Source organism: Galleria mellonella, unplaced genomic scaffold (genome assembly GCF_026898425.1).
Source record: "Galleria mellonella isolate WM207_F2 unplaced genomic scaffold, CSIRO_AGI_GalMel_v1 utg139, whole genome shotgun sequence".
NCBI lineage: Eukaryota > Metazoa > Arthropoda > Insecta > Lepidoptera > Pyralidae > Galleria > Galleria mellonella.
Window position 1 is genome coordinate 8,782,779 of NW_026441995.1, and position 16,932 is coordinate 8,799,710.

Sequence of the window (16,932 nt, forward strand, 5' to 3'; positions counted from 1 at the left end):
TTGGATTGAGTGATTTCGAACACTCTTTAAATAGGAAGTTGCGATTAACTTACAATTTCAACTTGACTATCACTGGGTAGCAATTTATTTAAGCAATCTCTACTAAAATCATTAACTATTTTAGGTTATTTTAAGCTACCGGTAAAGAAAGAATATGTTTCTTGTAATACTATTAAATTATGATAATTTGGCAATATTAACAGACCTAATAGAACTTCAGTAAAGAACCTAGCAAATTTTCGAAACATTTAGTGGCATTTGAGTAATTTGAATTTTTTCTTAACGATATTAAAACATAAGAGTATAATATCTCTTTACATATAATACCTAATTACATTTATTTATGTGTGATTAGATATATGCCATTCCTTTTTTAAATATGGGTTAATTAGGATCAAATTGCTAAAGTTAATTTTTTTTAAAGAAATATAGCAACACCGTTATTGTCTGTCTTCCATGTTTGATGTGAAATCACGTCCTTGATTGATAATTTTGATATATTGATATATTTTCATTACTCTAATGTACCCTTAAAAAGAACACTGCGCGTATTATTTAATAATTTAAATCCTAGTACAAATAATATCTAATTTTAGCAGATTGTATTTAGCAACACTGCTTGTACCATATATAATATTAACGGTAATTTACTGTCTACGTTTTAAATAATATAAAATTTTGTTGTTGACGTATGTATTTTATATTACTACTTACGTACTCACGGTATCCAGAATGCGTTTAAACAAATTATAGCATGTCTTGAGCGTTTTAATCACTGGCTTTTGTTCTATTGAAGGGTGGATATAGACAGTAATAGTGACGATGTGAGGGTGGACAATGAAACTACGCGGGCTGCCAGTAGACGCCGTTCATTTTAGTCCTGCTGTAACCACGTTGTGCAACTCGCCGCGTAGGTACTATTTATCGTGTCACGGTAAGTCCTTTCGGAACGGATGCATTTAAAATATACGTTAAAAATGTACATAATTTTCAACAATAATCCTAATTTACATCTTGTTGGATTACAAAGATATATATTTATTTACCTTAAATACAAATTGATTCATGTTTTTAAACTAAAAAAATTGCTTATATTTGGATAGATCGAATAGGATATTTATCTATATTTAGGCAGGTACTTATAACATGGTAAACAAGAGGCAAAATGAAATATGAATAACGAAACATGATTGATAGTTTATTTCACAAAGCATTACATTTTAATGTTGTGTTTTTAATAATTAGGATACTTTTACGTGCTTATAATATGTAATATGAATATAAAACATATTTAATGTATTTACAATAATTAGGAATACCAATTAATTTTGAGATAAACAAGGCACAGCGTTTGTTATACTATAAAAGGTTGATATATCACAAATAATATTAATAATAAATATCTAATTGCAATCTTTTGTATAAAGTTTTATTTTTAAATATCACAGTATAGTTCACTGTATCACTGAATTTTTGTTTAGGTACTAAATTATAATATCTAAGTAATACAAAGAAATAAATAAATATAGTGAACAAATTGAAAATCGATATAAAATATATCGAGTGAAATCGGAATAATTAGGATTCCTTTGAAATAATGTTCTATCAGTGAAACTGGATATTTCGCCTAAAGAAACATGATTCAATAAATAACAAAAATTAGAGCTTCTCATACTAACTTATCCATTTTATAGAACATTAAAAGGATGCCACTTATCTCGTTTTCATGCAAGGTGAGATGCTGTTATGCAAAGCGCTATACGCCTCATGAAACAAATTTCCGGATGAAATGGAAAAAAATTGTCAGTAATGACAAAGACAATAAGTTAATAAATTCAAGACTACACTAAATTAGTTTCTAAGAATTTATACAGTGTACATTATTACTACTATTAGTGAGAGAGTTCCTCAGATATTTCTTTGGTGAGTACCTACAAAGATTAACTTTTGTATATTTTTAGAAAATATAGTCAATATATATTTTTTCAATTTATATGTAACATTTTGCTGTTAAGTGTTATATTGTGGAAGTTCATATTACTGGTTATTTGATTAGAATTTTTTTGTTTAATTCTGTTACCACAGAAGATGAAGAAGAAAATGATGGTCAATCGTCGCGTGTTGGATGGTTGTTGCATTGACACACATACTAATGGTAGTGGAATTAAACAAAATAATTATAATAGAATAACCAATTATATGTGACAATCCTAAATACAGTGAGAGCATCTCTATTTATATTATCAATATGAAAATGTTGCTTGACGGATCAACAAGTCAACCTATTGTTATTGTGTTTGGGATGGACAAAGATATAGACTATTTTTTACGTTGATAACGCAGACAAATATAGGTACACAGGTAGATATTTACATATCTATATCTTGTTATTATAGATAAGGGGCTACCCATAAATTACAACACGCGAATTTAACATTTCCTCTCCCTCGTGCTTGTCACAGCTATGACGGCACATATTTTGGAACTTTACATCTAAAAATTATTAAATTAAGATAGCAGTTCCGAAATTAGTTTATAAATGTAAGATACAGATGGTCACGAAATTTATGACTCCTCTCATTCCTTATTACACAATATCACATTGTCGATCCCTTTTCTCCCGTAATGTAATGAATGGATGGCCCCTAAGTAATAGGGCAGTATTAACGCTAAAGTGTCTTATTGTATACAAATATAGTATAGATTTATAATGTGTATATTTTAGCGAAATTGATATGTATTGATTTCAATGTAATTTTTATCTATACCTTCGTTTTTGTGAGATAATAGCATTATATTTTATTGGACATTGATTTATAATATTAGGCACAATACATTTATGACGTATGTGATTCATAGATAATAATTAATTTAATAGAATTGTAAATACCACATATAAATTATAACGCTTACATTGGTAGTTAAGTAGCGAGTTGATATATTAATTAGAAATATATTTTTTTATGATTTTTTTTAAGTAATTTTTAAGTGAATGTATTTTTTAACATCTTTATTTTTTGCTGCCATATATACCTAGTTTGCTTGTATGTCGATTCATTATATACGGATCAACACATAATTTAATAATATAAAATAGAGCCTTTGTATTTGAAAAATGCAGGCATAATCTATAGTGCCTTGTTCTACTTTCTAATCGATAATGTTATAGATATTGATGGAATTTAAATGTATTATAATATTTATAATAAATACCTATAGCAATCGATAGTACTTTAAATAACAAAGCTTGTATTAATTTTTCGCTCTACCCCTAATGGCCGTTAATTGAATCTTGTATTATGATGAGAATTAGATAATATTATGCAAACCTTACACCTTGGCAAATGGAACAAATAATTTGATTCTTACTAGGATAAAGTACACGTCTTTTATCTATTTCTTCTTCAATCCATTCCATGAGGCAGTTCTTCAGTATTAGTATGGTGTCTTGGCGAACAACTCCATCTTGGAAGAACTCTTTTAGCACTATAAAGATTCCATTGTCAGTTTCCCGACAAGCGTCTCCTAGAGGTCTTTCATGTTTCATATAGTTAAAGACAAATTTCACTATTTGAACGATCAGATCTTCATCTGGACTAAGTAATCTTAATTTTGCTATCTCTTCTGGCAGCAATTGTGATAGCATATTGAATGTGACAGTCATCAAATTGGCGTACACATCTTGACTGAGATTTTCTAGAAGCAGAGCGACATTTTCCGCACCGGATGCACTAACTCGCACTAGTAACGAGCCGATACGTAACACTTCTCCTGGATGGATACCTACCAGTATGTTACGCTCTTCTTCACCATCAATAGACGGTCTGATAGCGGTCGTCGAAGACATGAAACGTGTAGGCACATTAGCAGAATCGACGACAGCTGGACCTAGAGTGCTAAATAATTGAGTCCTCTCCTCTGGAGCTATGTTAGCTAATTCTGAGGGATGAAATTTGTGTTGAGAATTCAAATTTACGTTTCCATCAGCTGTCATCGAAATCCTTAGTTTATATTCATTAACATCTTTGTTAATTCTCAGTACGTCTGCGAAATATTGATCTTTATCTACAATGTTCTTTATACCTCTGATAACTTCGGTATTCCCTTGGATATTGCCTTGAACTCTCCTAGATTCAGCACTTAGTTTGTCGAATATTTTCCTGTAATATATTTTAGATTTTAAATATATCTCTGCCTACCCCGTAAGGTACTTGGTGTGGTATAGATAGATATATTATATATATACACATACATATTTTGTAAGAAAACTTTTTAAAGAAAATTCTTGTGAGTTTGTTTGTTATCTCTTCACAACATATTGGCGCAACTAATTGTTATGAAGTCATGTGGACAAACTTTTCACAACATAAATTTTTCGTTGTTTTTAAAGTATTTATTCTATCAGTATAATTACTATTATTTTGTCAGATATGAAGTTTGTCATAACTTATGTGATTTTTTAATTCAAAAAGTTTCAAAAATTCCAAAAAACAAATATTATTGGAAAAGGTAAGTTTGTTAATCATCATACCTGTGCCTATTGCTCCGCAATGTGGCTCTATAGTTATTAATAGTAGTGGCTTGAGCCTCCTCGATAATATTTTGTGCAGTGCGATTGGACATTACAGCATTACAGAAGAACAGGGTCGCAGCAGTGAATTGGAATAGTTCCAATTTTGTCGGTTTCTCGCCATGTTTTCGATACTGTAAAAAGTATATATATAATAATTTATATCATAAGTAAAGCGATAAGTCTTGTCAAACTTCCACTTCTTTCTTTATTTCTTAAAAGCCTTAATTGGCTTGTACAAATGATAAAAAAATCAAAAAAGGCCCAGCCGTTTCAAGCGAATCATCTATTAAAAGTCGGGAGGAGAGATTTTTTTATTAAATTGCGCTGGCCCTGGTGCGGTGTACAAGGTGCGGGTTCAAATTCCGTCTTGACATTTCCACTCGCTTGGTAAATATTATTTAAATATAATTTTCATATTTAAATAATATTTCCATATCAATTTGCAATTATGTAATAAATTGTCAAATATGTAATATTTTTTTCTTTATCACACAACTCACCTACCAGAGGGAGACTTTGTACAAAAGTTGATTGCTTGGGTACCTCTGTCCTATTCGTGTTTCAACCGTGAAGCAGTTGTGTTCGCATGGCTGTGTTTCAGTTTGAAGGGTGGGATATGGCGTGAATTTACTGGGTACAGAGGAATAACACCTGAGTCCTCAGGAATGGCAACGCATGGGGGGTATCATGGGCGAAACAGTATACTCTGTACTGTCCATGGTACTGCCCATGTCTATAGGCGACGGTTACCACTTTCCATTAGGTGGGCCGTCAGCTTGTTTGCCATTCTAAGTTGTATAGAAAAAAAAAAACTCAAAAAAGGAATGTAATATTTTCAGGATTAATGTATATGAGAGTTCCCAAAGACGGTTGACGTCAGGCAGGCGGTCGGTCGTAAAACTAAGCCAAATCTTTTTGTTATATGGATAAAAGTATATTACGCCGACCCCAAATACTAATTGGGATAAGGGTAGGATGATGAGTTGCTTTATTCTATCATAACTTCTAAACACCTGAACAGATTTGGAAGTATGGGTTATCGTTATAATCTAATGATAATAATGTAATCATCATCTTCAATGATGTTAACAACATATTTTTTAAAGTAATTTTTTTTTTGGCCGAACAAACATGGTTTTTTATTTGCGGACCAAAATGCACTTGTTTAAATCGGTGAAAATTAGTTCTATACCTTCAAAATTATATACACGAGACTGTTAACGACTCCAGCACCGCCAGTGACCAAGTTCGCATGTCGAAGAACTTCCACAGATACCGCAAGGGCTTGTCCAGTCTGGAATTGAAGATATAAAAGTAAGCAATGAGATTTAATAACATGAGCATATTTTTTTTTTATACAACTTTGAATGGCAAACAAGCTGACGGCCTACCTGATGGAAAGTGGTAACCGTCGCCTATAGACATGAGCAGTACCATGGACATAACAGAGTATACTGTTTCGCCCATGATACCACCCATGCGTTACCATTCCTGAGGATTTAGATGTTATTCTTCTGTAGTATTGTCAACCCACTTAATGTATAGCGGTATCTGTCGCTTAAAGACATGAAAAGCACTGTGGCTATCATAAACTATGCCGTAGATGAATACCATGGTAGGAATACATGTATTTCTGTCGTTCGGTCAACAAATTGTTATAAAATAAAAAGTAAAAAAAAAAACACATACCATTGTTTGAGATTAAGAAAGACAAAGGATATTATTTATTCCAATCAGTTAAACACTAGTATGCAAGTAACAATTAGTTAGCAACTAGTTCATGTCTATAGGCGACAGCGACCACTTAATATCAAATGAACAACCAGTTTGTTTACCATTTTAAGTCACAAAAAAAAAATGTATGAATTACTGTACTTTGGTGAGATTCGTGCCGGCGGCAGCAGAGCGTGAGAGTAGATTGGAGGCGGCGCCGGCAGCAAGCCCTACGCTCGAGGCCGCTATGTTCAGCCAGCTGCCACGTGCCTCCGCGTCCGTCGGACTGATAGTCTGTATACAAACACATGTATAAAGAACAATGGCAACATAAACTAGATGTGAAGCAGGAATTGTTACTAGTGAGAACAGACCCATTACTAGCAATATAACCTAACAGGCCGATTTCCACGCGGTTCTATTTAGAAATCATCGTGGTTAATTTTTAATCATTGCATCACGATGGGCCAACTGACTTGCTTCATCTTCACTTATCATCCCTCACTGGTACACCGGCAGCGTTCCCCGATAGCGCAATTTCATTTTCATCCATAAAAAAAAAAAAAAAACAAATAGACAAACAATGAGTGTGTAAAAACAGTTAGTCAACTGTTTTTCTTTTTAAAGTATAAAATGGTGCACCCGTCTATGGTAACGGTATACCATAGCGGGGCACCAATGGAGGATGAAATTAAATCAGATGGTCTATGGTGACGAATTCAGTAGTAACTAACCACGATGGTTTCAGTGGGGATCGTAAGGAGGTCAACCAGACGGCCTATATTGTTAGTGATGAAAATTAGTCTTCTCATTACTAACAATCTCTCTTTCCCCACCAGTCAATTGTTAGGTGAAGCATCCTCTTGGTTGAATATTCAATTTCTTGTCACAGTATACAAAGTAGAATACTGATAATACAGAACATTCATATGAATATATGTTATAAAAATCCCGTATCACAATATTTGTTCACGCCAATCTTAAGAGATTAACTGAATAACCAGATAAACAATTTAGTCCAGTAGTTGGAGTAAGGGGCATAACATCACATGCAGGGTTCACTAGTAATTTATGGAAAGATATACAGTAGACTTGGCCCTTATGGAGGTTGCGAGATCTGCAGTCAAGTTTGAGTCTTGGTTCCCTACCAATGGGAAGGTTATAGATTACTTATATATATTACTTACTAGCTGGTGGCAACGACGTTAACTGACATGACTACCTTTTTTACTAATAGACGATAGACTAAGGAGGAAGAATGCTATTAGTATTATGTCCGCTTTTTACAGTATATTCTTATTTGGTTAATACATTTTTTAAATAGACAAATCTGCTTACCTGTTCGTGAACACTTCTATCTCTTAGATGCAAGGATGATCGCACCAGACCGTATACACCGGTGGCGACTGATGCCACGGCAGCACTCGCTAGAACTACAGGCCCCACTGGAGTGAATGCGGCTACGCCCAGAACTCCAAGGGCACCAATCGAGGCTACAGTACTAGCAGTATCTGCTGAGCTGAGCACTCGTGCCTTCAAGCCAAGTGTAGGGGAAGGTACGACTGTCAGTCTCACTGCAAATGCTTTCTCCCCCTGTAGTAGGACAATATAAAAATAACTAATTTATTCTAAATACAAAATATATTAAGTAGGACATATAACATAAAAGTTATTAATTGTACAAACATTTTGTTACCTTTGCAATTAAGAGGTTATCTATTTATTGTCGTAAATATTTGTGTTATAATATTGTGTTATGTACGATTTTACGATTATTTAACATATATTGTAGTCAATATCTAATTCTACATTTGTTTGACTGAAACATGTTACGGCCCCTTTTTCATGTACTTTCATTTTACTAATACAAATTCGCAACAAAACAAGAAAAATCATATTGACACCATATCCCAACCCGCTTTTACTGCTTTATTAAATCAAAATGTGCAATTTCAATGAACAATGGAAATTACTGTATTCCATTGTTTTTTTGAGAGGTACAATGCTATTAATAAGATTAAATATTAATTGATAGATTGCTCTTGTAAAAGTTAAGCTACTTATGTCTTTTCAAATTTAATTGGCGCTTTGTTAAGCTACAATTAAATAAATTTACTTACTTCAATAATAGTTCCATTGTATTCACCATTTTCGGGCACGATAAGTACACATTTTGGTTGTGTATTGTTTATTAGATAAGATTCCCAATCATGGTATACTCTTCCATTATCATCTATATAAACTTTGCAACATTTAGCTGCAACAATGAAACTTGTATTATAATATAATTTTATCATACAATAAAATTGGTATTTTGCTTCTGTCTAAATGCTCTTTCCGGACTTCCGAATGTGTCGTGGAAGAAGTGAGAGTGCCTTCCGCTTTGCATTTAGTCTCTTTTCTTCTTACAATTCCAATAGTTGTTCTCATATTTTCTTTTTTAGTAAATCATGAGGAGAATAATAATTCAAGTTATTTTTGTAACTTGAAGCATCATTAACAATATTATAATAATATGCACCCAAATTTATTATTACAATAATTAAGGACACAATTTTTTTATATCTATTTGGAAACATAAAAAAACATTAGCAGTTGAATAAAAAATGATTTTTTTTTTTTCCATTAACTTGCAAAAATGGCGTAAGGCTATATGGGCTGGACAGACAATGCGCGCAGAAGAAAAATGTATTAAAAAAGAGATGGGAAGCTGAAATTATCCAAATAGTAGAAAGAATAGTGGACTAGAATCAACCAAGATTAAAAAAAAAAGATCAGAAGAGACCTTTGCTAAGGAGCAAGTAGATTTCATAATTTACTTGCTCATTAGCAATTACAGTTAATTAATTATTAGTTATATGTCTAATAGTTCTTGCTTGTACAATAACTATTAGACATATCATAATGTAATTGTAATAATATGAATAAAGGGTAATAATAATAATAATTTATTTTTTATACTTACCACCAACTGTGGTAGGAATACATTTCCTTATTCTAAACACGGGTGTACACCAAATGTCAATATCAGTCCTCTGATGCAAATCGACCCAATAATTAGATGGTTCTATCTGATAAAATTTCAGTGGTTTTGGTTTCGCACACACTATCAACAGGACGGACATTACTATATCTTCATCGTTTCGTGAATATTTACCTGAAATTAAAGCATATTCTTACTTAAGTTGGTATTGTAACAGATTATTTTCTGACATACAGATTACCTTATGATCTTCATGTCAATTACTCATGTATATGAGTCAGAAGAATAGTTAAAAAAGTTTCAAGCTTATATAAAGTATTTAAAAAAAGAACAATGTATATGAGTAAATAAATATGCAGTCAAAATAAAATTTGCATCAACAGGTAATGCCAATGTATTTAAACATAATATTTTTTTAACCTCTAACCTGTAGCAATAAAAATTTATTTAACAAAAAGTATCTTTCTCTAATATGCTGTGCGGTCCTGGCATACAATGACCCTTCTTTTCCTGTCATAAGAGGCTACTAAGAGAACTTAATAGTCGAGGGGTGCACAATAAGTGAATCCTAGGAGCGAGGGTATTCCCACTTTCTGTATATTACAACAATGCTTACTCTGTTCAGATATTTTATTATACACTTTCATAACTCTTTCTCTTTGTCTTGACGTGTATCCCTCTAGATGTACCGATTGATTGCTGTGTAGTTCCTCCAATTCACCTTCACTGCTTGGTCCTCCAAATAATGCAAAAGCTATATTTTGCAACAAGTAGTTTCTGTTTGTTTTTTCATAACTGAAAATGTTAAGAATGCAACACAATGTAATTATGTGACAATTATTCAGGTAATAAGTTAACAAGATAACATGACAAAATTAGTAAACCGGAATACAATATTAATATTGATTTCCAATATTAGAGATATAATTTTGTAAAGTAAACATTTCACATTTAGATCTGTTAAGATGTCATGAGATTTGTTTAACTTATCAAAGACTGAAGTATGAAAGGGTAATACTCACTTGACCCAATCACAATCGGCCAGGTTTTCATAATATTCTTGTTGAATTTGTACTGGTGAGAGACTGGGCATGGTTTCTACGAGCTCCCCATCAGTATTTACTTCTGGTGCAAAGGCCATTTGTGGAGTTAAGAGCAAGCCACTAGGTTGCACTTCTGAAGATGTTTGCTCCATTCTCTGGAAATTTATTGAAAGAAGAATACTTCTATTAATACTCTAATAAACAAGATGAAAAAAGAAAAATTCATGCATCATTTTCACCTAAATATATTAAGTATTGGTCTTATTCAATCTATATTAAATGAATCCATATTTTTTTTTAACATTTTTTACATTAAACTGATGTGGTTAGCAAATCACATAGTGCAGGGTTATAAATTTCAAACAATCTAGTTCTAAATACTTAATAACTTTTCAAAGGTCTAAGCAGCACCACTCATCTTTAGTCACTTGAGTCATAAATAATTATGATAGTCTCATAATTATCTTTGTATATTATATACCTACTTAAATGTAAATGAGTCATATTGCAACCATTAAAAATAGTAAACAAGGATTTTAAAATTATTTATGATGCAATAATATAAAAATCTATTTTCATACATCATTATTAATAAATGTGAAAGTAAGTTTGTTTTTTTTGTTACATCCTAGCGCTTTAAAGGCTTAAACAGTAACTATGAAAGTTAGAAATATATACTATATTGGATGAAGATGGTTATAAGGTAATATTTAAGTAGATCAATGACCACAGTCACTGGTAACAGTTGGTACATAATACAACTAAATGTACTACTAATAACTTAGTAGTATTAAATAATATTATTTCTTTGCTTTGATTATCTAATTTAACATTATTGTTTTGAAGCTATTTGTAATTTTTACATTAACTTATACAAGTTACATTAATTGAAATGTAGCTATATCTTTCATCACATTCAAATAAAAACATAAGACTTACGGTAAGTAATTATGTATATATAATTATATTAAAATAATTGTATGTATACTAGAAAATAGAAATCCGATTGATCTATATTTTAATACTGATTAGTATTAAAATGAATAAAAAGAAGATATAGGTGCTTATATAGATGCTAATCTAGTACTTACTGTACTTTCAGCTGGGAAATAGGTAACAGTGTTTTAAATAATTTTCGTACCGTTTGTTTTTTCTCTATTGTTTATTGGTTAAATTAATTTTTTAGTATATATTTAAATTTATTAAAAATGTAAAAGCTGTAGTTACTGCGTAATGGAAAATATTAGAAATTAAACAACAGATATAATTTTCCCGTACAAGTAGAAACTTCATTGTCATTGTCAAATTTAATGTGAACGCCACAAAAAAAGAAAAAAAAAAAAAAAAAATTTAATGTCATACTGTCATTCTATCATTTTGAGAAAGACTTCTTTATCTGCTGTCATTACGATATGCCACAGAATGTATTTGCTAAAAATTTCGCCTAAGAACAAGGAATTACATAGAAGGAATGATAAAAAAAAAACTGTAAATCATATGGTTGCCTCCTTTCTTCTTATGCAAATAAAAGAAGATGACATACACCATCGGTTGCTATTCTTGTCAATTCATAGCAGGTTAGTGTATGAAAAGATAGATATCATCAGATGATGAAAATCTTCATTTAGCAAAAAAAAAATCCAATTCGAAAAAAATATGATTTTAAAACAAAATAAAGTTTTTATCGTTTTTTCTTCTTTTTTTTCATCTATGAAATACTTGCAAAGTTTACTCTTTTTGAACAAAAAATATTTAGTCGCCTTACTATTAGAGATGGGCAATCCACCTGGGTGGGTTTAAAGTCTGGTGGGTAAAAACCGGGTGTTTTGGGTTTATTGGGTTTAAACCCCATAAACACCCAAATTTTTGGGTGTTTATGATTTTGTACTTCATCATCGTCATCTCAGCCGCAAGACGTCCACTATACTGGACATAGACAATATTATTATGCAGCCTACAGAATAAAAAACTTTTAATTTGATTTTGAGTTTATTAAGAAAGAGATGAAAGTAAAATGTAAAACTACAGTCAATCACTGTCAGATTCAGAGTTATTACAAGCGATGAATTGTATAGGTTCGATAGGCTCTATTTCGTCTAAACTGTTATGTTCATTTACTTGCTCAATGAAAGCTTCTAAGGTATTTTCTTCATTAAACTGAATGTCCTCGCATTCAGCTTTATGTTTAAGATTCCAGTTATAACAAATGAATGAAATTTTTTCAGTTCTTTCAGTTGTAAGTCGATTTCTTTTGTTATTATGTATGTAGCCTTGGATACTAAAGGAACGCTCAGTGGCTGCCGAAGTACAGGGAGCTGATAGAATACGAATCGCTACTTTGCTTAACTCAGTGGAACCACAAATACCTTTCCACCATATTAGGGGCTCACTGCTATCTAATGAGCTCCATACAAATCCTCTGGCCCAAAAGTTTTCTTTAGCTTTATAACACGCCAAATCTGCCATTACATTTGACAAACTTAAGTGTTGGCTTAAATTGTAGATAAACTCCATACCCTTAAGTTCTTCCTCTTGAGTAAGTTCGACTCCTAGAGTCCTGGGGTCTAGAATATATGCTGCAAAATGTATTGGCCTCATTACCATATTGCATCTTGAAGATACTGATGTTAGAATCTGCTGTTTGCTTTCTTCGCTCAATGTCGAAATCTCATTTAATGCAAAACGTATCTTAGCTTGTACATCTCTAAATGTAATGTATGTGCGATGCAAACGATTCTGGTCGCTCTCTAAGTAAAATATGCTTTCAGTGACTGGTTCCAAAATACTTATACATTCCCCTGTCTTCGTCCAGAAATCATCACTTAGAATTAAATCTTTAATATCTCTTGAAATTACCACATCTTCTCTAACTGTTAATATTTGCAAAGCTATCTTATTTGCTTTCAAACTTTTTAACGAAGTAACATGACTTCCCCATCTTGTAGCACAAGGCAATTTTAGTGTTTGTGTAGAATCTTAACCCTGCCTTGATTTTATCAACAAGGAACTTAATCGTTGACTCCTTTTAACAGTTTTTATTATATTTATGGCTTGCATAATAAACACAGTTACTTCTTGTATCTTTACAATATCTTGGCACAACAAGTTAAGGATATGTGCACAGCAACCGAGAGGAACAACATGTGGATATTTGAGTTTTGTTAATTCGAATGCCTTTTGTATATTTCTAGCGTTATCGTCAATAAGTACAAGAAACTTATTTGCTCCATACACTTTCATTACTTTTTCAACTTCTTGGCTAAGGTATTCACTAGTGTGAGGATTACTTTCTGTATTCAAACTTTTAACGTATGCAGGTTGAGGTTTTGATATAAGAAAGTTTATTATTCCTTCATTTCTTAAATTAGACCAGCCATCGCACTGAAGGTGTAAGTAACTACAAGCATTTAGTTCCTCATTTAACTCAAAACGCATTTCTCTATATATTTTATCTAAGTATTTTGTCGCTAAAGCTTTACGTGAAGGTATTTTAAATTTTGGTTGCAATTTTTCGAAAAATTGTATCCATAAAGGATGTTGCACCATCGATAATGGCGTCCCTGTTACAAATATAGCTCTCGCTAATTCTGTTTTTATATGATCATCGGTGTCTTGAAACTCAGCATTTATTGTAGTGTTAGCAGACGACGAGGGGCTTATAAAAGAATCATTTGTCTCTATCTCTGACAGTCCAGACATTTTGGTTTTGGACGAGCTATCTTTTATAAGTTTCATAGAGTCTTTTAATGTTTCTGGAGATTTTGGACAAGTGATAAGATGTTGAAGCATTTTGGCAGCATTACTGAATTTGTAGACCTTATTACAAAGCTTGCAAGAAACAGACTTGTTTGGTAAAGTACGGTAGTGCTCCCATATGCGTAAATCTTTAGGTCTCCCCATTGAACCTAAAAAAATGAACGATGATTAGTTGGTCTGACGAAAATTCAACAATAGAGTGCCTATTTTTTTACAATGATTATTTCTTGTTATTTACAATAAATTTATTAAAAAAATAATAAAATAAATACAAAAAACCTTTGTAAAATTACATCTCCTCGGAGGATTAAACGCAGACGCTAGTTTATTATCGTATTGTTCTGTATTTTTCTCAGCAACTTCTTTAATTCGATTAGGTACTTACGCATATTATGTTAAAAATAAATATCTAGTACACATCTTAGGCTATCCACCATTATTATCCAATGACGACTCTCAGCTAACTATGCACTATCATCCAAAATAAACGTGTATGGAAAATTTTATCCCAGTCGGTTGAGGATTGAGGATAATTGCATCAACATACGAACATACCTACATACTTTTATTTACATAACGCAAGCTAAATAAAAGCTTGTAATTACATCTAATTTTAAGTTAAAATTGTTAAGTGATCATGATATAATTGTATCATTCAAAAATCCACTTACCTTTAATTATTTCTTGTTAAGTATAAATATTATTTCAAATCTGCTCCCTTAATATGCACTTTTTTACTGCTTTTCCTACCTAACACGTTACCAGGAAGTCACGTTACCAGAGTCAGAGTAATAGTGAACACGTTTGACAGTGATTGTCGTCGCCTCATATTCAGCGTCGACGAATAGGGGAATCCCCAGTCATAATGTATTGCATGCGTGGCGGTCTTACTTCAAATCCATAAACAAAGAGATAATTACAGAACTCGATACTAGATGGCGCTGTTTTTGTTTGAAGAAAGTTTGCGGGCTAAAATACATAGAATTTCATCAATGACTTCCACAAAGAACAACATTTCTGTTTTTTCTAAGTCCGTATCTCTTCCGTATATTTCATAAGATATAAGCTTGGGCTACATTGTTATGCAACGTGATTTTGTCGCTGTCTTGCTAGCAGGGTTGACAGATATACGATTTAAATCGTACTCATACTATTATTTGTCTATTTTTTAATGTACGATCGTAAAGATTATGATCGTAATTCGCACAAAAACATACGACTTTTTGGTTACCTGGCAATTTATAAAAATAATTTATTGGTATTACTTACATATTTTCAAAAAAATACGTAAAAACCTATTTTTTTGGGTGATTATGGGAGTTTATGGGTGTTTATTGGGTTTTTACCAAAGCACCGGGTTTAAACCCGGTGCTTTGCCCATCTGTACTTACTATACAGTAACCTACTATAAATTTACAAAAATAGCAACTGGTGTTATATCTTTCGTCCTCTTTTTACTAATTATATTTGCATAAGTAAAAAGAAGGTAATCATATGATTCATAGTTTTTATTTTACCATTCCTTCTATGTAATTCCTTGTTCTTAGAATTTCGCCAAAAGTTTTGCAACAATCTTTAAGTAAAAAAACAGTTTTTATTTTACTAAAAGAAACCTGCAATTCAAAACAACTTGTTTAGTCTATCTAGGTCATAGATTGAGGATAGTACCTATATGTTTCTACGATATAAGCACTTATGAGTATGTCCATCTGAGTTTTAACTTTTGATTTTATTATCATCATATCAGCTGTTAACTGTCCACTGCTGAACATAGGCTTATCCCATAAGGTAGATTTTGTCAGTAGTTGCCAAATTGGGCAGGCGCGTTCGCAACTGCAGTTAGGCGTTCTTTTTTTTAATGGGTGATAATAAAATGGTAACCCCACCCGTGCTATCGGTATACACCGGCGGGGCGCCAGTAAAGGATAATAGATGAGGATGAAGCAGGTCAGTTTGCCCATCGTGATGGATTCAACAAGAATTGTTCACGATGGTTTTCAGGGGGAACCACGTGGAGGTCGACCTAATATATAGGGCGTATTGCTAGCAATGGGGTTGCCCAACTCCATTGTTAACAATTCCTTTTCCTTCTCCGCAGTTACACGTTCATTGGTGATGTTTTAAGAGGAAAGCTATTGCCCGTCCCTTGAATCTTAAGTTTCTTTAGTTGTCTCTTAGGGCACACACGGGAAAGGAAGGGGTGGCCCATTCTATGCTGGCGACCACACGGCAATTTTTTTATTTTGTTATAATTCTTACTAAATCAAATGTAGAGCGTCGAAGAAGATATTTGAAATAGCTTCAGCAAAGTATAAGAGTGGACATTTATGGAAAATATTCTCCGCAAAGCAAGTATAGGAACAGATAAAATTGTACTGTGTACTATACAGTATAAACATATTCTTAATATTTAATATATATATTTTTATAGGTATTGAAACTAGTTTTTATAACATAACCTTATTATGTTTACTACCAGTATACCGTCAGATTAGTACAACTTTGGTACTTTTATTAGGCTGGTTTAATATTTTATTTCAATATATAAAAAAGTTTTTTTTTAACTTAGAATGGCAAAGAAGCTGACGGCCCACCTGATGGAAAGTGGTAACCATCGCGTCGCGCGTATAGACATGAGCAGTGTCATGGACATAACAGAGTATGCTGTTTCGCCCATGATACTCCTCATGCGTTGATATTTCTCAGGACTCAGGTGCTATTTCTCTGTACCCTGTAAATTTACGCCATATCCCACCCTTCAAACCTAAACACAGCCATGCAAATACGAATGGGATAGAGGTACCCAAACAGACGACTTTTGCACAGTCTGCCTCTAAAATAAGTAATAATAAGTATATACATTA

At 32.4% G+C, this 16,932-nt stretch overlaps 1 protein-coding gene and 1 long non-coding RNA gene across 3 annotated transcripts; one reads left to right on the forward strand and one right to left on the reverse strand.

Annotated features, from left to right (window-relative positions):
• Positions 1-8: 8 nt before the first annotated feature.
• Positions 9-2,661, forward strand: LOC128202625 (uncharacterized). The gene is made up of 2 exons (XR_008253891.1): positions 9-642; positions 797-2,661. It is a non-coding gene; the product is annotated as an uncharacterized LOC128202625 (long non-coding RNA).
• LOC113510766 (uncharacterized) lies at positions 1,178-11,604 on the reverse strand. 2 transcript variants are annotated; one of them, XM_026894304.3, is made up of 10 exons: positions 11,404-11,604; positions 10,292-10,467; positions 9,886-10,064; positions 9,252-9,443; positions 8,407-8,543; positions 7,625-7,879; positions 6,449-6,580; positions 5,766-5,867; positions 4,532-4,704; positions 1,178-4,160 (listed from the first exon to the last, which is right to left on the reverse strand). In XM_026894304.3, exons 2-10 carry the CDS (start codon positions 10,462-10,464, stop codon positions 3,320-3,322), a joined length of 2,184 nt encoding a protein of 727 aa, XP_026750105.1. In that variant the 5' UTR covers positions 10,465-10,467; positions 11,404-11,604; the 3' UTR covers positions 1,178-3,319. The 2 variants fall into 2 exon arrangements, with proteins under 2 accessions (XP_026750105.1, XP_026750113.1); XM_026894312.3 differs by lacking the exon at positions 11,404-11,604 and adding an exon at positions 10,552-10,695.
• Positions 11,605-16,932: the final 5,328 nt, after the last annotated feature.